At 37.0% G+C, this 27672-nt stretch overlaps 1 protein-coding gene across 2 annotated transcripts in view; it reads left to right on the top strand.

Moving 5' to 3' along the window:
* Nucleotides 1–27672, top strand: part of PTPRK (protein tyrosine phosphatase receptor type K) — a gene marked incomplete at both ends in the record, with an annotated part of 412874 nt that overhangs the window by 123943 nt on the left and 261259 nt on the right. For both annotated transcript variants that reach the window (XM_084283862.1, XM_084283861.1), the window contains one exon: nucleotides 12701–12972. In XM_084283862.1, coding sequence (XP_084139988.1) covers nucleotides 12701–12972 — 272 coding nt within the window. The remainder of the gene's footprint in view (nucleotides 1–12700; nucleotides 12973–27672) is intronic.

Raw genomic sequence — 27672 nt, 5'->3', positions numbered from 1 at the left:
CTTCCTTATTTATTTTCCTTTATTTTAAACAACTGATTCAGATGGAAAATATGATGATCTCTCGGGCATGCTAGCCTCCATCATGTCTGATGGAGATGCAGCAAAATCAGACTAAGTACAGGTTATAAACATTACTCTAGAAGTAATGTATTAATGGTAATCAGTTTAAGTATTTGGGAGAGAAGAGTGGTTGCTGTCTGTGGAACAGAGATCTGTTAGCGAGAGGTGAAGCATAAGGAGAGTTGTCACACGCCATAAACCTTGTGAGCTTCAGCATCTAGGAGAGCTAGGAATTCCAATTTTTGAACCTAAGTTTTTAATGAATTTTATAGGCCTTCCATGAGTATAAAGGCAAATGTTTCAACTGTGTTTTGGGAGGTGTTTTCTTCTTTTTAATCTTTTTATTCCTTCTATGAATTCATTCTAGTGCATAGCAGATAATTTTTTTAATTTATTTTTTTCCTGTGGAATTAATGTAATGTTTATGTACTCTCATATTCTTGGGTAGTATTGCTCAATGCATTTTTTGGATATGTAGGATATGTGGATTTTGACTGTTCTCGGTAGGTTATTTATTCTGGTTATAATGGAGATGTGTTATAAGGCTCTTTGCACTTGGAAGATGAACATTGTAGTGAGTGTCTGGAAAAGTGAAAGAAATTGCAGGAGATTTTTGTAGACCTTGTAGCCTGTTCACAGAATCATAGAATAGCTGAGGATCGAAGGGACCTCTGGAGGTCATCTGGTCTGACCCCCAGCTCAAGTATCTGCTCAAGCATCCTTTCTGTCTGTCTGTGTAAAATTCAGAGAGTTACTGGGCATTCAGTACTAACATGCCATACTTGTTAAATTATATAAGGTTTTAGTATGTTTAGTATGCAGCTGTATGCAGGTGCTGGTGTGAAGACAGGTTGAAGAGTCTTCCTTGGAAATAATAAATTTCAGGGTTTAAGAATTTTATTTTTTTTTCTTAACTACTTAAGTTCACTAAATAGTGCTGCAATTGTATTGATAAAGACATGACTTCTCGTTATTTTCACCTGGAGCATGAATCACTACAAAGTAAGGGAGGTACTTTAGAGGGGAGCATGAGTGATATTTTGAAGAACAAGTAACAGAACTTTCTATGAGATCTTTCTTCTGAATATGTAGATGAATATTTTTTTCCAACATTTAAATATTGCTCTATTGTTTTTCCCAGTTTTATCAGCAGTAACTTCTATCAGTAGTTGGTTGCTAATTCATATCTTGCATTTAATCAAAGGGCTATATTTAATCAAAGGGTTATGTAGCTCTTTAACTACAGGTCCTACACCTGTGTTGTGGTTTAACCCCACCAGGCAGCTCAGCTCAGCAACATCCAGCTGCTTGCTCAGTAAGATGTAGGGGGGAATGGGAAAGGTAGAAGTGAGATGACTTGTGGGCTCAGCAAAGACCATTTAATAGGTAGAGCGAAAGCAGTGCGCACAGCAAGGCAAGGCAGAACAAGGGATTCATTCACTGCTTCCCATCAGTGGGCAGATATTCAGCCAGTTCCAGGAAAGCAGGGCCTATCACGTTTAACAGTTTCTTGGGAACCTGTAAAAGGAAAAAAATGTAAAAGTAAAAGATGTTCTCCAGTTAGCTGTTGTATAAAGCAACTTTCTGAGGAAAATTGTTTTTGTAGGAGGAAAAATTACTATTTGGTGCCAAGAAGTGGTCCAAAATAATGGAATGACTATTACTCCAGTTTAAAATAAATAAATAAGTCTATTGAAACTCTTTTATAAACCTCCCTTTAAATAAATTCAAGCAATACAGGGCATATAATTTCCTCTTCTGAAAGGTCCGTAATAGCATTTGTAATCTTCTATTGCATATGGTAATGATTAAGGCTTGTGAGCCTTTATTTAACTCTTTGAGATTTTGGGTGATCCTTGGGAGTTGTATTCTCAACAGATTGTTAATTCTTATTTTCTGCTGTCATATGCTTATCAGCCAGGGAATGACCAGTTTAATTTCTATTTTCAATTTCCATGCCTTATGCTTGTAGGAATAAGTATCTTCTCAGTGCAATTTAAATGCTCTTTCTTTTGGAAGAATAATTAAAGATACTCTGAATATGAATGCTGCTTCAAAAATTATGTTTTCCTATTCAGTTAATATCTAAATGCCACTTAGTACTAGGAGGGAAAAAATAGCTAAAGAATTTGCTGGATTCTTATTTTTTAGTTAGTGATTAAGAGAAAATAATCCTCAAGTTATTTGGTGAGCTTGCTTTCCTTAAAAACTTTCTGACTAGTGGAAAGAAATTACTTTTAACTTTTTTTTTCTTTTTTTTTTTTTTTTTTCTGGAAAAACCCTTATCTGAATTTTTTACTTACCTGGAAGCATTGTAGCTTCAGCTTCCTCGTTTATCTTGAATCAGTTATGGTGCTTGTTGAGCTGTCCCAGGAACTGCTTCATTTCATTTCAAATAAACAAAAGGATCTTCATCATCTCCATCCCCCCTCCGGGGTGGGATGGGAGACCTGGGTAGTCTTCTGCTGGATTTATGTGGTTTTGCTCATGGAAGGGTCTGTTGGAATAGGAGAGGGATCTATATGTGTGCTGTGGTTCAGCAGCAGGGGGCTTTTGGGCCACCTTGGTGGACTTGCATGAATTCTGCATGAATGTGTTTCTCTGTGCCACAGCAAGTGCTCGGTACACCAAAGACCTAAACAAATCTACAATACTCATATTGTCTATAGCACTGTCTGCTTTAGGATACTTTTAATACTTTCAAGTTTCTCTTTAATTTCTTTTCAAGTAAGCAATACCCAGCAGAGGAAGTCTTTAATTTGATCTCTGCTTATGACTTTCTCAGTAAAGAGAACTGAGGCTCTTTAATCAGCATTTGAAAATCTAAATGCCTCCTGGCTTGAGGAACTGTTTGGGTGCTTAGCTTATGTGTTCAGCAGTGGTGATGATACAGTGTCATTGTAGCGTGTGCACCTGTAGGTGGATGCAGCACTGGTCTTTCATCCTGGAAACTCCACCACAATGAGCATGTGGGACAAAACTAGTGCATAGGGAGACGTCTGTGCATTATTGCTGATTTTATCCAACCAATTAATAGCAGAGTTACTGATAGCAATGCCGCAGCAAAATTGAATTTCAACTTTTTTCTGCACCTCTTTCATACAGGGAGGTTGTTGCAATTGTCTGTAGTCTTTAGTGCATCTTTGTAGGACTGAATTTTCCTTAGGCATTGCAGAATGCTTTAATTTAGCATTGTCAGATGCTTCTGTGGGAGCAGCCACACGTTGGAACATTTTTCTTCTTGATATTAGGCTATGCAGGCAAGGATGGTACCCGTTTATATGATATCCCAGTCGGAGAACTTTATACTGAGTTAATGTTACTCTAGAGTTGGGAGTTTCTTGATGTTCACGCTTAGAAAATGTATTTTCTCCTGGACATTTAGCTGGAGCAGTGTATGCTGCTTCTTGCACCGGCAGCACAGCCACTGGATGACTGAGAAGCATCATATAGTCACCATACTGTGCAGAAACTGCTGTTACTTTCATATTAGCCCATCCATTCATGGTCACTGATGTTAGAAATTCATGATGACAGAGTGCCTTGCTTGGTTCCCAAATAAATATGAAACTTTTCCATTTGCCTTTCAGTTACTTACAGCTCAGTAGCACTAATCTTTCATAAGTTTGCTTGATGCACTGTATCAAGTGTCTTTTCATGAATGCTTTGTTGGAAGAGGCCGTTCAAAGGAGCACATCTTAACATAAATGTTCTTTTGTGCAGACGCTGCAAGCTTCCATCAAATCTGAGTTGCTGACATTTTTTTCATCTCGCTTTTTGGAGTACTCAGAACCTGTGTATTTGCTGAAGATCCATCACAATAAAAACCAGAGTGAGAAGTCTGAAGTTACCATACCTTAAAAACTGATACTGTGTTTTCTCTCTCTGCATGGCTATAAACAAATTCACAGGCAGTTGGTTTTATGTATGAGAAAACTAGGAATTCAGACACTTCAAAAGGGTACATATTTAATGTATATTCATATGTAGAATGTTGATAGAGGAACAGAACTCCTGTAGCTGCTTAAAGTTTGAGGAATGACTTTGTTAAAACTTCTTCAGAAACTTTGCTCAGAAGAGATGTTGGGGAGTACTGGCCTACCTGTGAAGTTTTTTTGTTTGTTTGTTTGTTTGGTGTGTGTGTGTGTGTGTTTATTTTTGTTTTAATTGTTTTGTTTCCTTTTGATTGGTGAAAATTTTAAACTTTCTTCTTGTTATGGAATGGGCAAGTCATGAATGATAGTAGTATCATGCCACAAGTTATACCCTTACAGTGTTGTGGCACCCACAATGCTAATTTTGTGGCTAACGTGGTGCTGCTCTGATTTGCCTTACCTTGGTCGGTCTCACTTTGTGTGGCCATGTCAAACCATCCCTTTGGTTGTTTTGCCTCTGTGGAATGAAAACTGGGGGAATCCCAGTTCTTTGACCTTGCTCTACAGCTGTGCTTTTGGCATGATCAAGTACAGAGTGGAGGGCAGGACACCTGTTCTTGTTGGGTGAAATTGCTGTGCCTGCACAAAAGCGATGAGCAGTTAGTGTCCATTAGGCTGAGTTTCTGTCTTTACTCAGCCTTTATTTACAGGGTGTACGTTAATGATCTGTTTCAGCATGGTATTTTAACAATTCCCATTCTCTTTGGAAAGTAGAAGAAAAGAAATTTGCTGCATTTCCCAGCAAAATTAAATGTCTTCCTGTTTTTTTTTTCTTTGTTTGTTTTTTCAGTCTTCACAGTAAATTCTGAGTCTTGCTTTGATTTGCATTTGAGCTGTGGTGTATTGGCAGTGAGCTATGCAGTGAAGTTAAAACTGTCGATCCTGACTTTTTTTCCCCTTTCATTTTTGACAATCTGTAAAGAAATTGAGACAAGTCTTCAAGAATTTGAGACTTGTATAGGGAATAATACTGCTAGCAAGTGAAGAGTATAGATAATGTTCCAATATGTCTCTGCAGTACTCAGATACCTCTGACCCAGAATGATTTGAAGACATGTCGGAGACCTCTTGTGTTATGTCAACAGTAATAATATTGGTGTAAGCTTTTTAATGAAAACAGTTGACTGACAGGCAAGTTAGGACATAATGATGTAGGGTATTTTGTATGTGCATCCAGTAATGTGTTTTAAGTGGGATTACACTGCCTTTATATTTATCTCTAGATACACTCCTTAAGGTGTGAAACTGAACATATGGGGTAGGACATTAAAACTGAAGAATTTAATCAATATATCTTTTTTGCCATCATTATTTTTTCATATTGGTTTGTCTCTTTGGGTGTCAGATATTCACTACACATTGGATAATAGAAGGTGAAAGAGGACAAGGAGGCTGTAACTGAGGTGTGTTGTTTGCTTTTTTTTTAAAAAAAAAAAAGAAAAAACACACAAAAACAAGCAGATGGAGTATGTTCAGTTTATTTACTGGCTTTGTTTTTGCCTTTTGAAAAAGAAGTTCTTCCTGCAAGGAGAAAAAGTTAATAGCTTTTGAGGTGTTACAATTAGCCATTACTTTTTCTCATTTTGCAAATTACAGAAATACACAGCCCTTTGTTAAATGATCACAAGGATAATATTTTGAAGAACTAAACAAAGATAAACACTAATGCCAGGGAATGTATGTTTTCTGTAAACTTATATTCTGAACTTCTCCTGTTTGCAGTCTACTTCGATTTGCAAACCCATTTCTGTATTTCGGTATCACTTTGTTGCCTAGTGTCACTCAGAAAGGCTGCCTGATACCTGATTGGGAACCATAATGTTAGGAATGTTAAGTAGTAGGTATTACAAAATGAAATAAAAAGGTCACATAGTCCTGAGCTGTAGAATAATGCACATTGCACATTGACTTTTCACCTCATGCCATTGATGGTGACATGAAGTAAAGACAACCCCTTCTTTTGACTTTGTGGGTCAGTTTTCTTTTTTACCTGACCTTGTTCTGTGACTCTATTTAAGCGTCTTTGTGTTACACCCAGCTACAGTGGGAAGTATGTAATTCTTTTCCCCATTAGCAAGTTGTAGAACTGAATCCGCTTCTACATCCATAAATCTAGCTGTGCATAAAATTCAGAACTTCCTAACTGTTATGTTCACCTGAAAGTATGTCCTGGTTTCTGCTGGGATAGAGTTAATTTTCTTCCTGGTGGCTGCTGCGGTGCTGGGTTTTGAATTTAGGAAGAGCACAGTGCTAATACCAGAGGGATGTTTCAGTTGTTGCAGAGCAGTGCTCGCACAGAGCCGAGGCCTCCCCTGCTCCTGGTGCTGCCTGGCCAGAGAGGAGGCTGGGGGTGCCCCAGGAGCTGGGAGGGGACATGGCCAGGACAGCTGGCCCAGGCTGCCCAAAGGGATGTCCCATACCATGTGGGGCTGTGTGGTACAGTAAAACTGGGGGTTGGCTGGGGCAGAGGTAGGGGTCTGCTTTTGCAGCAAGGTGGACATTGGTCCATGGGTGGTGAGCAATTGCATAGTGCATCACTTGTCTTGTGTATTTTTTGCTATTATTATTTGTTCTGTCTTTATTATTTATTATTTGTACTAACTATTATTATTTGTCCTAACTATCTATTCTGTCTCTGTCCTATTAAACTGTCTTCATCTTAACCCAAGAGTTTTACCTTTTTTCCACTTCTCTCCCCCATCCCACTGGAGGGGGTGTAAGGGAGAAGAGTAAACGAATGGCTGTGTGGAGTGTAGCTGCCTACTAGGTTAAACCATGCCAAGGTGACATAATAATGTCACAAAAATTGAAGGAGCACAACAGAAGGCAAGCAAGTTACTACTGTGTACCCTTTAAGTGGAGATTGTTTGATGGTTAGTACACGTTTGAAGGGAAGAGGATTTACAGGAGTCGAAGAGCAGACTGCTGAAAATTGCAAGTTTCACACTTCAAATAGAAGCCCATTTTTCAGGGAGCAAGGAAGTGAGAGAAAATAATTTGATCTGCCACATTGGTACATTAAAGCAGAAGTGTTTTATTTAAGGATTTTATTTATTTCTTTATGGTCTTAGCATGATTTCTTACCTGCAATTAACTGCTAGATGATAAGAAAGCTTGGTTTTCAATAGGGGATAAAACTAAGGCTTTTCCCAAGTAGTTAGTTACAGCATGAATTTATTCTGAAATGATCGATCCCTGCTACTGAGCTAGAAAACCAAGTTCAGTCTTTATCAAAGTAAACAAATCAGAGAGAGATAGCTATGAGGGATATATTTAATTATACTGCTAAGAAAAAGTGATGCTCCTCATCTCATATCTATGTCATTGCCTTTCAGAGAGTCTGTGACTATCTAAACACTGACTAGCTATCCAAATCCTCCTGAAGCTCAGATCCTGAAGTTGAATTCTTGACATGAGCTCACTTAAGGTTTAGGGAGCAGTGTTACTTAGCTGTTTCATGCTTTGATGTTTCTGTTCTGTGTAGGAGAGAATTGTATCGGTCTTGTTGTTGTTACATCAATTATAACATTAGGAGCTATTAACTGGCAGATAAATGGGATGGACTTAAGAAGAGCAATAATGGGAGAGTGGGGTTTGATTTGGGGAAATAGAAAATGTGTATAAATAGAAAAAAATAACAAAGTATGGTTGGAGAAAGAGAACATTGTTTATGTGTTTTAAAGATTGTAAACTTGCAGTGATGGGTAAGACTTTTGGGAATTACTGAAAGGAGGGTGAAGCAACATAAATGTCAAGCTCAAGAAAAATGTTGCTTAAGAGTTATGATGCATTTTGTAACAGTCCTCCTGCCAGAGTAACTAAAGTCTTTTCACTTGGTGAAAAACAGGCAGTGAAAAGAACAGTTAACAGCAATGGCTCTTTGTCCAGGTGTAAATGATGACTTTGGATACTATTCACATCTAATTTCTCACAGCATCATCCAAAGATGACATTACCCTTTCTATCCTGTAAGAAGAACTTGTTCTTTCACCTTATCTTTCTTTATTCCCGTAAAGTATGGATTTTTTTTTGGTACTGTTCTGTTTTTTAGTGAAGCAACTTACTTGCATTGACTTCTTTCTTGTAAAGATGTGTGTTCTGTTTCCAATAAGATACTCTTAGGCCAATATAATGGTAAAAATCTGAGAGCCTGTCTTCACTGGGATTTACTAAAAAGGCTATTCTCTGCAGTGTCTAACAGCAAGTAGGTAACACTATCTAAATGCTACCATTTACCTTTTTGGCAATTATGGTGCCCTGGCCAGACACTGACCAGGGTACTCTGTCCTGTTTTTTTAACAGGACAGGGGGAGATAATAAGATGAGCAATCTTGTGGATTGAGGTAGAGAGTGAGTGATCACTTACTGGTTACTATCACAGGAAAAACAGACTCAACTTGGGGCAAAATTTTATTTATTGCGGCTTAAAATTGATTTAGATGGTGAGAAACAAAGGTAAAAACTTTGGATGGGGAATGGAGGTTGCTGTCAGTCTGTACCACTGGGTCTCTGCTGCTCCTTCCTCCTTGCCCTGTACCCCTGCTCCAGTGTGGAACAGATTTTTAAATATTTGGCTCTGACAGTTGTGCTGTACTCTTCTCAAAAATTTCAAATAAGGGTTTAATTAATCTAAGGGTTTGTGAACATTTCCCTTGCTTACACTTTGCTTTTCTGCCAAGTCCAATAATATCTTACTTTATAACTTGCGATCTCCTGTCCTATCATTATTTCTCTCAGTTTTAACATTAAATATCTGGGTAATTGTTCCCTGTTGCTTTAAGTGGTTTGCTGAGGTTCACTTCCCACCTCTTGCTTTTGTACCCTGCCAGTATAACCACTAATAATCATCCAAGATGTTAGTTAGCTATGCTAACTGGCCTCTTGGCTGTTTTGTCACTCTTTTATTAAATAAATTTATTAATTGAAAGCCTTTTTTTTTTTTTTTTTTGTAATAATACAGGATTATAAAATTGTTTCCTGTGTTGTTTTTTTTTTGAATGCAGTTACACACAAGCAATGAAATGTAGGCATCAATGTACATGTTATCGGCAATAACTTTATGTGAGAACAGATCATCTGCATGTATGTTTGATTGCATGTTATCTTTTAATTTTTTATTTATTTATTTTTAATACTTGTGTATATTTTGATGTTTATCAACACTTTTGTGCTCAGTAGCTAGTTATTGAAACTTTAAAGGAAAATCTCATGGTACTGGCACTATTTAATCCTATTACTTCATGTCTACTGATATTTTTTAAAACATTATTTGCTTTGATAAGTGAAGGGGCAATAGGTGTTAATTCTGTGAGGAGTTATTTTCCTAGGGATACATTCACATCATGATCCTCCTTCCAGTAGACATTGCTTTATAAAAGCAGTGTATTGATAGCCAAATACCTTTCAAGCTTAAAAGCTTTATGGCTTGTTCTCATCAACACCAGACTATCTCTGTTTCTGCCGGACTTACAATTCTAAATCTTTTTGTTTGGAACATTATTCTTTCTGTAATTTCTATGATTCATATTATTTCTGTAATTTCTATTATTTGTTACTCACTTATTTTAATGTATTGCTCAGCAATTTGTGTTACATACATATTACTATTAAATGTTACTTTAAATGTTGAAGGAAGGCAATGCTTTTTTTTTTTTTTTTTTTTTTTTAAACAAAACCCAACAGCGTACACAGTGTCTAGGACTTAAGTTTTGTCTAAGGCTTTTAAGTTTCAACTTAAGGTACTACAAGCTTGCATAAATAAGAAAAAAAATCTTTCAATCTTGTTTTAGTATACAGTATTTACAAATAAAGAATGTCTTTCTTGGAGAAGGTGTAAAAAAATATTCTGTGTGTTTTTCAAAAATATAAATTTGATGTGTAGTTTACTTTGGCATAGTCTTCTGATTTTCTTGGATTAGGTAGATGCCTGAGGAGGGAGTGAGGAGAACATTCATGAAGATAGCCTGGTAAGAAGTTTAAGAAGGGGAGGCAAGGGGAAGTAGTTTGCAAGATGCTGAACAGATGCTTTGGCTTCGTGACAAATGGTTTATGAATACAGTCTGGAGCATTTCATGAAATGCTGTGGGACTAACACATGTAGATAGATATATGCAAATTTGCTTCTAAGTATTTTTAAATGATGAAGAATGAGGTTGGAAAAGTAGAGTGTTCTAAAATGTGTGTATATGCTGAAAAATGCATGTTGGTGCCTCCAAAGGTTATAGCAGATGAGTTTAGTATAGGAACAAGATCTTGAAATATTTCTTGTTCGTTTGTTATTTGATTGTGATCTTATTTTCCTCCCAGTAGTTTTATCGTTATCTTGAGGTAAATTGAAAGAAATATTTCAAAAATTCTGCAAAATTTAATTCTTATATTCTGCTCCTTCATTTTCTCCCACAGATTCCCTTCAGAAAAAAAGTTGGCGGGTTTATCTGTTTCCTGCTCTTAGCTTTAGAAATGTAGAAAAAAAGTATTTGGTGTGGAAAAAAAATACTTAGCTTTTTGTCTATTACTTAAAAATATTTGCAAGACAAACATAACAAAGGCTAAGAGGCAACGTAGATGCCCGTAGAGAATCTGTGCTAATGCTGCGGAAAGTAATCTTTGTAATTTTTCACTGATCCTTTTCACTTTTCTAACTTGTTTAGAAAGAAAAAAAATCCCACAATTGCTGACACATAAGCTCCCCCTGCCAAATGCATAGTATTTATTCCAAATTTTGGAAAATAATATTCTGTATTGCATCATTCATGAGTAATCTGGTGCTTATAAGACAATACGTACTGAGGTAGAGATTACAAGCAGGCTTTCTCTAAGTAAGTTTATTCTGGAGTCAAGAGACTCTAATAATCACTGCACACCATTGGATGTAGTTTAGAACACTTTTTGGAACAGCTTGTGTGCAATTTGCAATTGATTTTAAAACATAATCATTAAAGATCTCTAGCAGCAGTCCTACATAGTGTAATATGATTCTTTTGTGTCTTTATAAATGAGAATTAATGATGAAGAGGTAGCAATGAAGAACTGATAGTCTGCCAAATTCTCTTTTGAAGAATAAATAAATCTTATAAAAGATTCTGCATATAATTCTAAATACTAACTAGGTGCTTATGTTGCATTATAGTAGTTTTCTTTAACATCCCCCCCACCCCCTTTTTCTTCTTGAAGATGAGTATTCAAAGATCCCAGCACTGTACTTTAATCAGAGCTGCTTTCATTCTGTAGCATTGCCTACTCTTTTGCTACGTTTTTTTTTAGCACAGAATTGCTTTACAGGGCAGTAAATTGTCATCTCACACAGATTATTTGATCCATACTCCTAAATTTTCATCTCTTCCTGAGAAGATGAAAATTGTCAACAATTTTCATGTTCATAGATACAACTGCTTGGGTCGTCTGAGAACACAGTATTTCTTTGTTCCATAAAAATCAAAAGATGAAATTTCATGTACATAAATGTAGTAATTTATACAAATTTGTAGCTAAGAGAAGACTTCCAGTCGATAGTATGCTCATACATGTATATACTCGCAGAACTCCTATGGGAATATTCCTTTGGACAAGTGCTCACTAATCTATGATTTCTTAAATTTAGTCTAATTTTTGAACTATATTTTTGTTGGATTTTATCTGAGTCTTCTTCAGGAGGAAGGGTTCTTTATAACAGTGCTCTTGAAGAAGTAAAGTAGAAGCAAAATATGTTAACATGAACCTTCTGGAACCACTAAGCAAGACGGGCAAGGATTGATGTTGTATACTGAGCTGGATTTTCTCACCTACTTGTAAAGTTTTGGCTGATGTGCAGTACCTCAGAAGCATTGTTTTGTGGGGTTCATTTGCAAGATAGTACACTGGCATGAAGTTGTTGCTCTTGAAGAAATGAGGATGCTATGGGGTTAGGATACTGTGAAACTAAACTGGCAGCCATCCACTTACTGTCCGTTCTGCAGAACATCAGGACAAACCGTTTCAGCAATATGTCCTATATCAACTTCTTAAACATTGGATTTCCACTTTCTGCCTTTGTAGCTAGGCAGGCTCACTTTGTTCTGTATTCTGTCTGTTGGTAAAATAAACATACAAGATGAGATCTCTTCCAGCAATAGAAACCTCTGTTATTCTCTTGGACTCGCAGACAAATGTAGCAACAAACCCAGCTTTTCAGGACTTAAAATGCAGCTTGCTGTCCAAAGTGAGCCAGTTCAGTTGCTAGTAGATCTAAAAATCAAGTCTGCTTCCATTTCTGGGTGGAGGAAGATCTGGTAAAGCTGTGCTGAGAAATGTGGAACTTATTATTCCATACTCCTTATTTTCAGGAAACCTGTGAAGCAAGTTGAGAGAATTTTGGCCTTGGTGACCTCAGAATAATGATGATCCTTTGCACCTCTCATTATTTTTATTCAGTCCATCTGTGATCCTATTCCCAATTATCTGATCCTACAACAGAAAGAAGAAATGTTTGTAGTTGAAAGCATATACAGAGGTCTTCATAGATATGCTGTCCTCCGTAGATGCTGCTTCAGTGACATTTCTAAGAATTTTATATCATGCTGGATTTCTTGCTTGAATTTTGAGATTTTGGAATACAAAAAATCCATCCTTTTTTACAGTGAAAATCAGTTTCTTGTCATTTATATTTTTCCTTACTGCTGTTTTATTTTTCATTTTTATTTCCCCCTTCCCACTCCCCTCTTCTTTAGGATCATATATGATAGTGATTTCCTCAGACCACGACCCTGGAGAAAAGACTCGGCTCCAGCTTCCAACAATGAAAGAAAATGATACTCACTGTATAGATTTCAGTTACCTTCTGTACAGCAAGAATGGAGCAAACCCAGGAACTCTGAACATCCTGGTGAGGGTGAACAAAGGCCCACTGGCTAATCCCATCTGGAATGTCACTGGCTCCACTGGAAAAGACTGGCTTCGAGCAGAGTTGGCTGTCAGCACCTTCTGGCCCAACGAATATCAGGTAGGCTTGCAATAATTTTTTACCTCTTTGTAATGCTTACACAAGGTTCTGTACAATTTACATTAATTCTGGTCTTTCTTTTGGAGTACTTTCCTAGTGTCCTTAAATATCATGTTCCATTCTAAATAAATAATTATTTGGGGATGGGAGATTCTTAAAGAAGTGATTATTCAAAGTTGCCTGTTATTGTATAATGGGGAAAAATTAACAGGAACCAAGCCTCATTAAAAGAAATGGTGAGGTTAAAGTCCAGAAACATCAAAAATTATAAACTCCCAGAAATAAATTGCCTGTGCCATTGTAATTTGTACCTGTCTTCCTTCCTCTTTTGGATATGCCTGTGTTACTGTGTCTAATTACATGACCGTAAACTGTTTTTTCCACATGACATTTGCTTCATTTGCTGTGCAGGCAGAATGATGCTCACCTAATGAGCAGCTGCTCGGGACGTGTTTGTCTCCTGTTTGCTTGCTATGGGACAAAACCACCTGCAGCGTAGGCCTGTTGTTTAGAGAGAAAAATCGTCTTGTTATTACTAGATGCTGTTATTTGATTTGTTTGATTAACCTGAGGAAGTACCTGCAGCTGTTTCACTTGGTGGGTATTTGATGTGAAGGATGAATCTCATACACAGGCATTTTTGTCCTGACGTGCAAAAGAAGAAGAGTTGGGTTAGATACGCTTCCTCAGCGCTCTTACACCATGAGGCATTATGTCATGGGCTGTGCACAGGGCTTACAGGGCCTTGTCCAAGGATGCTCTAGGACATTAGTGCTCTTGCAAGTAGGTCGGATATCCAGGCCAGTTATCACGTGAAGCAAAATGACCTCTGTTCATTATTTTCTGAACTAGAGGTATTGTGGGAATATTTCTTGAAAAGCCTTGTTTAAAATTCTTTGCGATTGCCCATCATCAAAATAATTTCCATGAAAAACAAGCATCAGTGTAATTGCTAGCAGCCTTACTTATAAAGTGAAGCCAGTGTTATTTATTAGCATTTAAAATTTTTCTTGAGTTTCTGTTTCTCTGGTTTTCATATTTTTATTTATAAAGCAATTTAATCTATCTGTGACATTGAAACTATGTGGAATTGGATTTAAAGATCTGAAACCTGGTTTCATAAAGCCTGGCTTCTGAGGAGGTGTTTTATTAACCCTTTTATGTTGCTGGAAAGTAGCTTTTGGTGTGCTTAAAATAACCAGGAGCCTTTTATAGCTGTATAGTAGTAATCAAGTATAGCAGCATTATATGCAGTAAATCAGGTTTCTGCTGACAGATGGCCAGGCTTGACAATGAGATTGGTGGTTGGGGCCTTATCTTAGCAACATGGCCATTTTTCACTTGCGTTATAGCTTTCACATTATCTCTTCATAGACTGTACTGAAATTTCGTTCTTTTCCTTGCTCGGTCATCCAGCAGAATATTGAAATCATGTATAACATAGTTTATTTTTAAATTAAAAATAAATCTGGAGTAGGACTGGCAAAATTCTTAATGCAGCCTGCCGTGATTTGTGACTGTATGACTGGTACAATTGTTTTTATAAACAGGAGGGGAAATATGCATGCTGCCTGTGTGTGCCTGCTTGTTCTCACAAAAACCAGAGTTGGTGTTTTTGTGTTTTTAAGTGGTCCTTTGAGGCCTCAGTCAACATCGCTCTTCGCGGTTGTTTTTTTGTGTGTTAGTTTTGAGTTGAGTTATTCATTGGCATGGAAGTCTTTTTTCATTTGCCTCATAGGAGTTCTTTGCTGTAGAGCTCCAGCTCATGATTTTGTCACTTTGATCTACCTGTTGGGCCATGAGTTTTGCTAGCACTGAAGGGAAATACGCAACACTTTGTAAAACGAGATGGAAGAGGCTTTTTACTAGAAGCGAGACTGGATTCCTGCCTGTCCAAGCAAGGTCACTACTAAAGATGACTGTGGAGCAGAACTGTGCGCAGGTACTTGGGTCATCAGGTCACCTGTGTTGTGATTGCCTTCACTTTTAACTGAGGGAAAAGCTCAGAGATTAGCAGGGGCTGAACAGCACAGTTCACATTACAAGGAAGCCTCATACAGTGAGCTGGAAGTTAGCAGGATGTCTGTGTAATAACACTAATATAATGCTGCAGCTCAGCTAATTATATCCTTAAAAGCATTTCTATGCTCTTCTGTACTGGTGCAGTTTTATTGCTTCCTGCTCAAAATGAGCACAGTTGTCTTGCATATCGCTCTATTCAACAGTATAGATACAGTTTAATATATTTTTAGATGGACTAAATGTTTCCTCTTACTTATGAAAATACTTTTTTTTTTTTTAATGGAATCATTCATTATCATTCATTTACATCTTTTTTACTATACTATTAAGTGATATATTTTTTTTTCAATTTTGAAATACAATATGATTTATTAATCATATAAAGTAAATAGTAATGATTTAAAGTAAATAGCTTTACTGGATCAGACTGTATTTTTGGTTAGCTTTGTATCCTGTCCCTGACAGCGGATAACAGTAGAAGTTTGTAGAAGAGTTCACCATCAGGACAAACCCATGGTCACACCTCCCCAGAATACACCTCTAGCCTTGAGCTAATTTGCAGTTCAAGAACTTGGAGCCTAAGAAAGAAGCTAGTCCCTTTGCAGACTTCTTTTTTTTTGTTGTTTTGTTTTTGTTTGTTTGGTTGTTTTTTGTTTTTTCCCCACTGATTTAAGATTCTAGTGTCTACAGTGTATATGACATGAAATTCTAATGGCAGTTACATGTTAGGACCATTTCTGTGGGTTACTCCAAGCATGGGACCTGTAATTCTTCTGTTGTTGTGTTTTGCACTCAGGAAATTTCTGCAGTCTTGCAATGATACGCTCTGTCTTCTCTCTCCTGCTAGAAGGCATCTGCATCTTTTATTCTGTTTGTTTAACATGGGGATGAACTGTCAAGGAAAAGGGTTTGGTTAGCGAATCCCTTGGGACTGAAGACATGATTTGATTTTGATCCTTGCTAGTTCTGGAATCTTTTTTTATCGCTCTGTTGGAAATACTCCACCTTTGACCTATGCAAGGTTTACTTCAAAGGAAAACTTATTGAGGATTTCTGTCTTCTAAACTTTATAATTGTTTGGGAGATTTGTCTTTCTTTATTGTGTGTTGGTTACTACTGTCACTCATTAGTTTATTTTAGTTAAAATGTTTATTCCCGTCTGCATATGCTGTTTTGTCTAATGCTTCTGTTCTTTTCCCTAAGCTCTTTCCTGCTTTGCACAGAAGGATTGTACAGCTGTTGAGGACTGTTGCTGCTTTTCTGCCTTGGTCACCATCATTTTCCACTTCTCTTCCCTTGCCACCTATGTCATCTGTTTTGATTTTTGTTCTTGTTGTTTTAAATTAAGGATGGGGTTGCTTTGTTTTGGTTTGTCTGTGTGAACACTGTTTTCCCTTGGTTTTAATTTTTATTTTTATTTTTTTTAGTCTTCCCCAGCAAATTCCTGTTACTACTGTAGTGTCACGTCCTTGCTCAGTAGCCAGTAAGGTTTAGTTTGCAATGTGAATCGTGGATTTTCTGGTTTTCCTTTCATATTGCCTCTCTCTTGATTTTAATAACCTTTGACCAGAAATTGATAAGGAAACTTGACTCAGAACCACAAATCCCAAACTTGTTAAAAATGAATTATTTGATTTCTTTATGTATCTTTAAAACTTCATTATAGAGTGATGGTTCTCTGCAGTTTAAAAAGAGGCTAGTTAAGGTACCTGCTTGATAGTAGTGATGATTACAGTTAGAAGTGTAGCTAGCAAACCAGAAATAATGGAATTGTTACCAAGTAGATGTTGTTTTTATCAGTTCAGGAAAACTAATAATGATGCTTGCACCATTTAAAAGGTGCAGGAAAACTCTAGAAAGCCAAATCATCTTATTCCTGACTTGTGAATCCTGATTTGAGTAATGAATGTGTTATTATTTTAATATTGATGGTATATAGGATTTATACATGTTTAAATATCTCAAAGATCTTGGAAAGTTATTTTCCCTTACAATTTTAAGAGCTTTCAAAACAATAACAATTATAACGGGATGGCAGATTGACTGAATATTAACTAGTGGTGTGTATATTCAGGCCATATGCTAGATAAGGTAAGAAACAGATTTCTTGTTAGATAAGAAAATTTGTTGTCTTTTTGGCTATTAGATCAGTACTCTAAACATGCAGAGATGTGAGACTGTTGTCAAGCTGTGTGTGGGAAAAGATTGGGAAAGTAGGGAATTTTATTTGGTTTTGTCAGCTGATACATCTGAAAGGAAGGAATGAGTGAATTGCTATTAGCAAGTACAGAAGTACAATCAATACAGCCTGTGTGAACTGCACAGAACTGAGTTACAGGCCAAAAACCCTCGTGAACTCCTGCTTCCTATTTACAAGCTAGATTTCCTTGATTCTGTACAGTCTCCAGCCTTGAAGCGATAAGTAGAATCAGGAAAATCCTGAAAGAAGTTCTTGAAGAAAGGAAAGCATTCCAAAGTACTGATGTTTTCAGAAGAATTAAATTTGGAATACTGAAAATGACTAAAAATAAATCAAAGACATTCTGGTCGAATAAAACTTGTAAACAGTGTAATTCTGTTGACTAAATAGAGGAGAACTTAATATGGGAAGTGTTGTGTTTGAATATTTTAAGGAACACTGATAAGTAGCTAGACAGCTCATGTTAAAGCTTGCTCTAAGTCTTGGATATTGAATTGCAAGACAGTGCAAACCTTGTGGAAATCCCAGCATGAGCAAGAGTTCAGTGCTAGAGGAATGGCACTGTAGGCACACATGAGAGGAATGCTCAAAAAGGGTAAGTTTCCTTGGCCTAGAAAAAGGCATAGTTCGGGAAAACATGATAAAGGTCTGCAAAACCAGGACTGCTGTGAAGAGGAATCCTCTTCGACTTCTAGAATTGAGGCCGCTTCAGTCTGGTGGGGGAACCGGACTGAAAATAGGCAAAGGGTGGCTCAGGCAGCAGGCTGTAGGCTGGTGAAAGCCTATGCCACGCATAGGTGTTGGGGATGCCAGGTGAGTATGTAGGCTGAAGGAGACACTGAGCAAGTTCTCGAAAGAGAACTTTTAGAAATCAGTAATTATATTTTATATTTATTATATTTTTGTAGACTTTTTAAAAATTGTAATTTAAAAACTGAGCCTCTTAAACAAAAGCTTATAAGCATTACAGCATACTCTCTGTCATGTTCTGGTTTACTTTTAAGATTAGGAGTTAGTCTTTGTGTTTTAAAGAACTGCATCCAGTGGTGTTGTTGGCCATGACTCAGGATTCTAGCTACTACTAAAAATTTGTAGTATGACACCAAAACAGTGTTTTAAAATGAATCACAGAAGCAGTCTTATTATTTTGGATTAATACTGGTTTAATTAAAATAGCTTTTACAAGAGTAAATTAGAATTTAAAAATTAAATTTCAGAATTGTGATTCACACCAGAAGGCTCCAGGGAGACCTCATTAGAGCTTTTCAATACTTAAGGAGGACTTATAAAAAGATGGAGAGCAACTTTTTGCTTGGGCAGATAATGATAGGAAAAGAGAGAACAGTTTTAAACTGAAAGAGTGGAGATTTAGATTAGTTGTCAGGGGGAAATCCTTTACTCAGAGGGTGGAGAGGCCCTGGCATCCGGGGTTGCCAGAGTAGCTGTTCCTGGAGCCTCTCCCTGAGCCCTGTTCCTGGAAGTGTTCAAGACCAGATTAGATCAGGCTTTGAGATGCCTCTGGTGGGTGGCATCTGTGCCTGTAGCTGTGGGGTTGGAACTGGATGATCTCTAAGGTCCCTTTCAACCCAAGCTGTTCTATGATTCTGTGATACCTGTATGAATGAGTTTCACTCCTGAGAAATGTTTTAGTAAGGTTTGTGTAAGGAAGTGAAAGTACTGACCTGAAATGGCAGCCAAATGGAAGCTAATCTCTCCATAGGAATGCTTTAAGGACCAAGATTGAGATTAAAATACGGGCACAACGATCAGGGAAAAGGGAGAAGTCTGAGCTTTGGTGATGTGAAAAAGAGGGGTTCCATTTAAGACAATGAGTTGAGCTGGCACTGTCAGAGTTGTTGGTGGAAAGAGATGTATGAAGAAATCAATGTCAAATCTCTTGTCTGTTTATTAGCATCTGGGCCTTTAAATTTTGACATTGAAAGAGACATAAAAGGTTATACTTTACTTATAACTTCCAGTAAAAATGTTTAAGCGATTTCAGTACCATTATCACTTACGTGATACTTACTGTGATACTTACGTGATACTTACTGTGCCATCCATTTGAGGCTGTTTACTTTGGAGTTACATTGAATTTGTGGGGCAGCTGTTTTTAAGACATCTTCTTTACATAGTTTGGTAATATTTGTGCATGCTTTTTGACCTTCCACTTTCAGAATCACCAGAATGATTTTGAGCACAGGTTACTTCATTCATAAATTCATCTAGTATCAATCCATGTATACGGTGAGTTCTTCTAATTCCTAAGCGTTCTTGGAAATAAAATATGAATAATAACTTTTGTTTTGGGGGAGCAACTAGATATTTTCTTCAAGCAGAGATTTAAAAATTGTTTAGTAAAATGTACTGGTAAAAAGCTGGCTAACTTTATAATTAAAGAAAACAATTATTTTTTCTTCTTAACAGTTTTTTTTTTTCTTAAGCCTGCAACAGGCTGTGTTTGGTAGCTGGTGGAAATCCCTGTAATGCTTGTCATAGAGGTGCATCATTCTTCAGCATTTCCTTCTCAAAGTATTCCTTTGAGAATACTTTGTGCCTCTTAAGGTAACTGTCCCTCAATTGTTTTGTTCCTAGCTTATTAATACACAATGAAATGGATTATATGTCTGTCTCTATCTTTCCTCTGATATTTTCATCTGGTGAAAACACTATTAACTGTCTTACCACTTTATCATTATCACTAATGATGAAAAATTGGATCCCTTTGGAAATATTATCAAACACGAACAATGTTGCTTTCTTGTCAGAAATGCTTTGTAAACTGCTAAGTGTTCTCCTGACTATTGCTTTCTAGATAACACTTAATCAAAAGAGTTTTTTATTTTTATTTTTTAATATTTTTATTTTTTATACTTATTTTTTATTTTTATTTTTTAGATACAGTTTATTGAAGAGTTACTCTGAGAAATGCATTTTTGGTGGTGAACTTTCTTCCTGCTTCCCAAAGACTTGTTAATGCAAACAAAACATTAGCTTATTTAACTGTTAGGATAAACATGCAAGTGTGTAAGCATATCTGTCAAATTTCTGTCTTGTTTCTTATGAGATGTTTATCAGTTTGGTGAGGACAAAGAAAGATTAAGTTCCAGCACAGTGATTACCAGCAAGACTGTAATAATTTAGTTCTGCAGATCACAAAGCACTTACAGCTCTCAAAGGACTTCTACACATACATTCAGTCTCATTCCAGTCTTCAGACTGGAAAATTACAGTGCACGGAGTGAATATGAACATTGCTCAAAGAAGCTCCAACATGACTGAATGACCGAGTTGCCAACCTCCAGGTTTTGACTCCTGTCAGAAATGTTGGAGGTTTCACTGAACCTCCAGTTCTTCTTAAAAATGATGGTGCTAATGGTTTTGATGCTTTTGTGGCATAAAAATAGCCTTATATATATGTATACATATTTTTATATATATATAGATAGATAGATATAGATATATAGATATATATATAGATATATAGATATGTATGTATGTATGTATGTATATATATAATGTTTCCCAATCCAGGGGTTATTTGTGATCCTAGAAGGTTTAGGAACTTTTAAACTGTCATGTGAAGATGTACATAATTACTTTACTACCTTCATGGGTTTAATTTTGTTAGCCTCTTTGGGCTTTTGTGTCTAAAAGGAGAAAACATACTAAATTAGTGTCAACTTTTACAATTGAAAATAGAGATTATTGTTTGTCAAAAAAAATTTGTCAACCTGGTCTAAATTGGTGACTCAAGTGTACTTCTCCACTGCAAGCAGAGAAGGCCCTGCCTCTGCAAAATGCAGAGACAGCCGTTCCAGCAGGGGGGAGAAGGAAAGACTTTTGCCGCCTTGATTTTTACAAGCTAGATCATTTCAGCATTAATCTAGCTTTTCACAAATAGCATACTGCTCAAAGATTACTCCTCCTCCCCCCCCCCCCTTTTTTCTTTTTTTTCCTGTGTAAGTTTTTCAAAGTCATCTTTTCCACTGCTTTGCTTTCTGTTATATTACATTCTGTGAGTGGCTTTCTTTTGTTCTGCCATGTTCTGGGTTTCCTTTGCTACCTTTATGATGTGAACTTCTTAAAACTAGTGTGGAAATGTCATACCTAAAGTGTTGGAGAAAGGAATTGTATGGCTGTACATACAAGGTGTAAAATTCTCTTCTTCCCATTGAATAACCCCATTTCTATGAGGCCGATGAGTATTTTGACTTCTTTTCACCATTCCCTGCAGGATAGTTGATAACTTCAGGGCAAGGTGACCAAAATATAGTGGATGCTTGGCATTTCCAAAGGCAAGGAAAGGATTTGGAAGTTAATGCGCTGTATGAGTTCCCAGTATAAATTGCCTTTAATTGCCTTAAGTCTCAGGTGGAAAACTGTCTGCCTGTAAACTCAATAAGACATACTTTGAGATAAATATGAAATATTTTTAGCCAGTGCTTAATTTCTGATGAAATATATGTGACTATAACCTCACTGCTTTTCCATGAAACATTCGACTCATCAGCAAGGTGGTATGCAAATTTTATATTATCCTTGATTACCAAGATTATGAAAAGCCTGTGGCATTCCCCTTCCTGTCATACCTCCGAATCTGTCAGCCAGCAAAGAGTGAAACATACTATTGGTAATCAGCTACCTTGGAGTGCCTGATTCAGTTTTTCAGAATTATAAAATTAACTTAAATCATCGTGTGTAAACAAAGAAGATCAAGATGGCTCTTTTTTTCAATTTTTTTTTTTTTTAGGGTTTTTGTCTACGCTTGGAAGGCATGAGTACTTTACATATAAGCAGCTGAAGTTTTGTCATCCTTCTAACAGTTTTTGGAAGATCCTAAGAAAAGATTCTAAGAAAAATTGTGAATATCACAGTATCAGGCAGCTGGTGGTGATACATTCTCCCATCCTGCTCCTAAAAGATGTTTTTATTCGTATGAAAAGTGAAATGAATGATAGAGGTTATGGCAGAAATCAATGATATATGCTTGAAATAGATGGTTAGAGGAGAGCAGAAATCGGTAATACTTTATTTCATCATACAGGTTCTGAAAAGATTCAGAATAATGAATTGTGCTCTGCTAGGGGCTTCCAGGCTATGACTAAGTGAAAATAAATGAAAGGAAAAGGATAATAATACAGTATTGAATCAGTACCAAAAGTCCACTAAAATCTCTGAGATTCAAAAACTAGAACCAACTCACTCTCCAGATTGATGTGCCAGGGATTTTGGCTTAAAAATCTGAACTCATCACTGGTAAGATGTGTATTGTTGTTAGCTATTTTTTGCTGTAAAGCACTGTATGTTTCTAGATGTCTGTTTCCCCCCCCCCCCCCAACAATGCTAATGTAGAGGAAAAAAAAAAAAAAAAACAAAAAAAACCACTGAGAATTATGCAGCCCACTTACCTTTCTTTTTCTCCTTTCCTGACTTTTATTATTTAGGGCAAGATGCAATGCTGCAGAGGAAAATTGTTTTGAGTTTGTAACATTGCGTGCACAATGTGTTGTAGGGGTTTTGTGTTTTGTTTTGTATTTTTTCTTTTTCTTTTTTTTTTTTTTTTTCCTCTTTTTCTAATGCTAAGTGGTGAACAAGCCTGAGGCTGGGAGTAAAGTGCAAAGGTTTTCATCATCCAGAAAAGTATCTGATAGGAATCCTTTGTTGACTGATGATATGACCTCCTCATAGGGAAGGAGGTCCTCACGTCTTTTAAATTCACTCCACCCTGTATGTAGTTCTGTTCTTTAGTTTAGACTTTGTTTGAGGTGACATTGACAGACTAACTGAGGTGGTTTCACTGAAGGTAAAATTATTCAAAATTCAAATACAGGGGAAGAATTGGAGTCTCAATTTCTTTATGCTGGGATTGCACTCCAATCAATTATTCAAGGTCTGTGTATTTAAACAAATAAAGAAACAAACTGTTGTTGATTTTTCCCCCTTTGCATAGAAGATATTACAAAGAATTTAAAGAGCACACTCTCACACCCTTTTCCTCTTGCCCTTTTATGCCAGAGTGAAGTAAATGATGCCCCTATTCTAGATATTCTGAAGCACCATCTGGAATAGAGTAATTTTCTGGCTATAAGGTAGATGATGGGAAGTTTGCAAGCTAATCACTGCCCTGTGGGATGTGGGTGGGATGCAGGACGATGGTGCGGTCAGGCAGCTAGTACTCTGGGCTCAGAGCCAGGAGCTGTCGCGTTGTAGTCCTTGTAGACATGTTATTTGGTTCTTTGAAAGATCTCTCTCTGTCAGTTGTGCAGCTCCTTTGCTATTGTTTTTAAATGTCTTTATGTGCAGCTCCCAGAAGGTTTAAAGAATAGGTACAAAATTTGTTGGAGTGGATTACTAAAACAAAGTACCATGACTGCCAAGAAGAAACCCAGTGCAATCCTGTAGGCCAGTCTTTTTTGCCTGGTTGTGTGTGTCCTCAGGTTCTGATGAAGTCTTCTGCATGTGGTTCATGAGACCTTTACACATACTGTTGCTGGAATAGCATCCTGTAGCTGGAAATCTTGCTTTCGGGTTGAGGGTTGCTGGCTGAGGTTTTGTTGGTACATGTGCCAGGATTACCTCATCTCTGCCTGCACCTCAATCAGGTGACAACAAACAAAAACCTGACCCTTGGCTCTTCCTCTGTGTCAAGCTGGGACAGTACATTTGTGCTCAACATCTGCATGGGAAAGCAAAGGAGCAGCTTCCCCTTTGGTGGAGGGGCTGGTTGGTGTGGGCATCCCTGTTAATTCATGGAGATGCTGTACTCTTCAGTTGGTGTTGAAAGAAAATAACTTTTGCCAATTCTCTGTTGTTGAACAGTGCATTTTACTTTATTTTTTAATTGTGTGCATAGATGCACATTGAGGGACTAGAATTTCAATGCTGAAGGCTTTTGGCTCTTCAAATATAGGAGATGTAAGGCTGTCACCTGGAAGTAGTAGAGGTTTGCTGCTGTTTAAGGTGTGAAATCATTTACAAGGAAGTGAAGCAAATGTATTCAATCTGAATGATGTTATGATGAACTTTAAAAAAAAATCCTTTAATGGTAGTGTGATTTTGAAGTACTGTTAGAGGAACTCAGTATTAGGGATTTTGTGGTTGGCACTCAAATGGCGTTCCTGACAGCATGTGTGGCAACTGCTTTGGACGTGTGTTATGCTCATGTGTGACTTTGATCATTAGTTGACTTGTTTGGACCAGATTTTCTTCAAAATTTACTGGCTAACTTAAAAATTGGATTTCATATGAAAATACAAAAAAAAAAAAAAAAAAATCCCTCTAAGTTTGTGGATTTTAAGGCAGGAATGAAGGTAGGTGATCTTTCCTCTTTTTTTTTTTTTTTTTTTTTTTTTTTTTTTTTTTTAAGTTTTGTTCTTCTATTTTTGTGAATTTAAAGACACATCCTCTCATTCATGAGCAAAGCCCTACTTTGCCCCTTGTCTTCCCTATAATGGGTAGGTGATTGTGGTAAACTTTTTAACCTTCACAAAATGAATTAAGAAACAGTTGCAACCTGCACAAGTCTATTTGTTTTTTGTTTGATTGGTGTATTGTGGTTTTTTGTTGTTGTTCTGTTTTCTTGTTTTGTTGCATTACCACTACCTTTTGTACCATGTAGAAGCACACTTTTTTTCTGTCTGCATTGCCGATTGCTTTTTTTTTTTTTTTTTTTTTAACCTTTTCAGAGGTTTTGTGGTTCCAAAAAAAAAAAAAAAAATTAGTTGCAGATAGTGATTTGCCATGAATTGCCATGTTGAACTCTGATGAATTGAACTTTGGCATTACTCTAATTCTGATTCCTTACCACATGGCCACTGTACTATGTGTCTTGAGAAGAAGCCAAGGAGCAGCGGGGTTCTCCCATCATCTCAGGACAGGGAGGGCAGCAGCACTGGGGTCCTTGCTTCCATATCCTTTCGCACCACTGGTTTCAAGCAAAGTGATGCTGCTTTTCTTCACGCCACCGCCCCTCTCCTTGCTTTCCTAGCTCTGCTGCCCTTGGAAAGAGTCCAGAGGAGATCAATGCTGGTCTTCCCTCTGCAATGTCACAGGTCTCTTCCTTGCTGTCTGATGACACATTTCCAGTGTGATATTTGGTTTTCTCCTTTGGCAGAGCCAATATATGCTGCCCTTTACGTGCTATGCTTGTACTTCTGAAGAATAAACAAACTGAAACAACAACAGGATTCCTGAAAATATGAACATAGCATGTTTAACAAAAATTTCTCTTTTATATGAATGGAACTCTTAATATTTTGTAATATGTAAAACAAACAAACAAAAAAACCTGTGACATTATCAATGTGGTGGTTTTTATTGTTGCAGGTTAAGTTATCAAGCAACTTGCAATGCTTGATATGTCTGATGTGTCTGTACATTTAAAAAAATATATTTTCTGTAATAGATCTTGTCAGGAAACCAGTTATTTTTCTGTGTATCTTAACAGAGAAATCATAGAACAAAGCTGAAATTCACTTGGTTGACACATTTCTTTGTTAGTAAAAAAAAAATAGCACACTCCAAATTTGATTATGGATGTCCATGTCATGGTGTTGTATTTGTACATGAACATGGGTTTTCATGTACCTCATTTTTTTTTCTGCTTTATTTCTTCGTAAGGATAAAAATGAACCTTAAAGTAAATCACCATTTTTGATCCTAGACTCCGTCATGAAATCTTAACACCACATATATTTGAACAATAAAAGGACATGAAGTTTAACAGCAGCTGTCTAGTCTTCCATAAAGAGCTGCAACATCAGATACACTTATCTTGGTAGCACTGAATTCAGTCTGAATTATGTTGCCCAAGTGTTGATTTATTACTAACTTGTCCAAAGTATAACGTGCAGTATAACCAATATCTTCCAGAAAGCTGTGCAATTAGTTTCAGTTTTATGTCCCTCTTGATTCAGAAATCCTAGTGAAATAGAATGTAGCATGCATTTTAATACTTTATTTGTTTACATACGTTAGATAAATATTGCATAGTGCTTTGAAACAGAAAAATGTGTTAAGTGGGTATTTTGTCACAACAAAGCAGTTAAACTAGGCTTGTACATTTTCTTTGGCTGTGGCTTTGTAGACCCATCAGTTAGATTCAATATATTTGATTGAGGAACTGCCCCCAAAATTGGAGGTATTTTTTCTTTTTCAAAATTGTAACAGTAGTCTCATTTTCCAGAAATATACATATGGTTTTTTGTTCCTTTTGAAGGATATTATGTGTGGTGAAACAGTACTGAAAAATGTGCATGCTTCAGGACCTAGTTGACTGTGGTCAGCTATACAAAGAAGTCTGTTGAAATACAGATGTCTTCCTGTTTCTACTTCTAAAGTTAGAGAGCCATGTGAGTTTGAGTGTATGTATTTTTTGCTCATTCTTAAAAAGGAGTAGCAGTAACAGTACAAGCAATAAGGGTAATTCCTTTTTCTGTGAATCTGAAAAATGTCAGTGTAATCCAGGCACAGGTATTCTTAATAATCATATACAGGTTTATAATGTTACTCGAAAGTGAAGTCATGACGAAGGCAAGTAATTTTCTTCTTCAGTTTAATTATATTGTTAATTAAATTGGAAAAACTGGCTTGTCCATTTTTAAATCCGTGCTGATTTTGCTACAGTAGGCCAAGGGTGGTGTTAAAACCGGTTCTGCAAGGGCTGTGCATGAGATTGCAAAGCAGTTTCTGTGCTACAGAGCACCTCCAGTACAAGCTCTGCAGAAACTGCATTGGTTGCTTTATTTACCAGGCATTATTTGGCTAATGCGTTTTAAATCCTTGTACTTTAACAGTAATCTTTTCTGATAAGTTGGAGAAAAATACTTTGGGTTGGGCCAAGACAGGGGCAAAGCACAGCACATGGAAAGTCTTTTTAATGTGCTGTTTTGCAAGTACGTTTTGGTGGCATTCCCAATATAGGCAGTTTCTGCTGTTATCTCCCTGCTTCCTGATTTGTTCCCCACTTTGTGCTTCATTCTGCCTTCTGGGAGGTAAAGAACTCGTGGAGTTTTGAGGTGAACAGCAGTGGGGAATAGATCTAGCTGAGAAATAACTTTTAAGGTTCAAATTATTTTTTCCCCTTTGTGACACAAGTCACTGTAGGTCATAGCTGTCTATGCTGGCAAAACCAGAGCTGCTTCCAAATTCCTGGACCATGGCGCAGTGATTTGGGTGAGCAGGGCCAGTGCCCCACTGGGCTCCCACCTCTTCCATAGCTGCTTTTCTGCTTCCTCCCACCTCTTTCATAGCTGCTTTTCTGCTTCCTCCCTGAGCAGGTTCTTGCTGCTGTGGCAGAAAAAAAATAAATAATAATTGCAAACTCCCAAACCAAAACATTACTCAACCAAGTAGAAAAAATACACTTGTTCAAGTGTTGAGCTGGTAAGATTGTTAGCTCAGCTGAGACATGTGGTGATTCCCCATATAGGTGTGGGGCAGAGGGCAGGGTTCTGTAGGCAGAGCGGTGTGAGGAG

The sequence above is a fragment of the Netta rufina genome (genome assembly GCF_964035555.1).
Source record: "Netta rufina genome assembly, chromosome: 3".
NCBI classification, from domain to species: Eukaryota; Metazoa; Chordata; class Aves; order Anseriformes; family Anatidae; genus Netta; species Netta rufina.
Note: the sequence above shows the minus strand (reverse complement) of the source record. Positions and strands in the feature narration are given on the sequence as shown.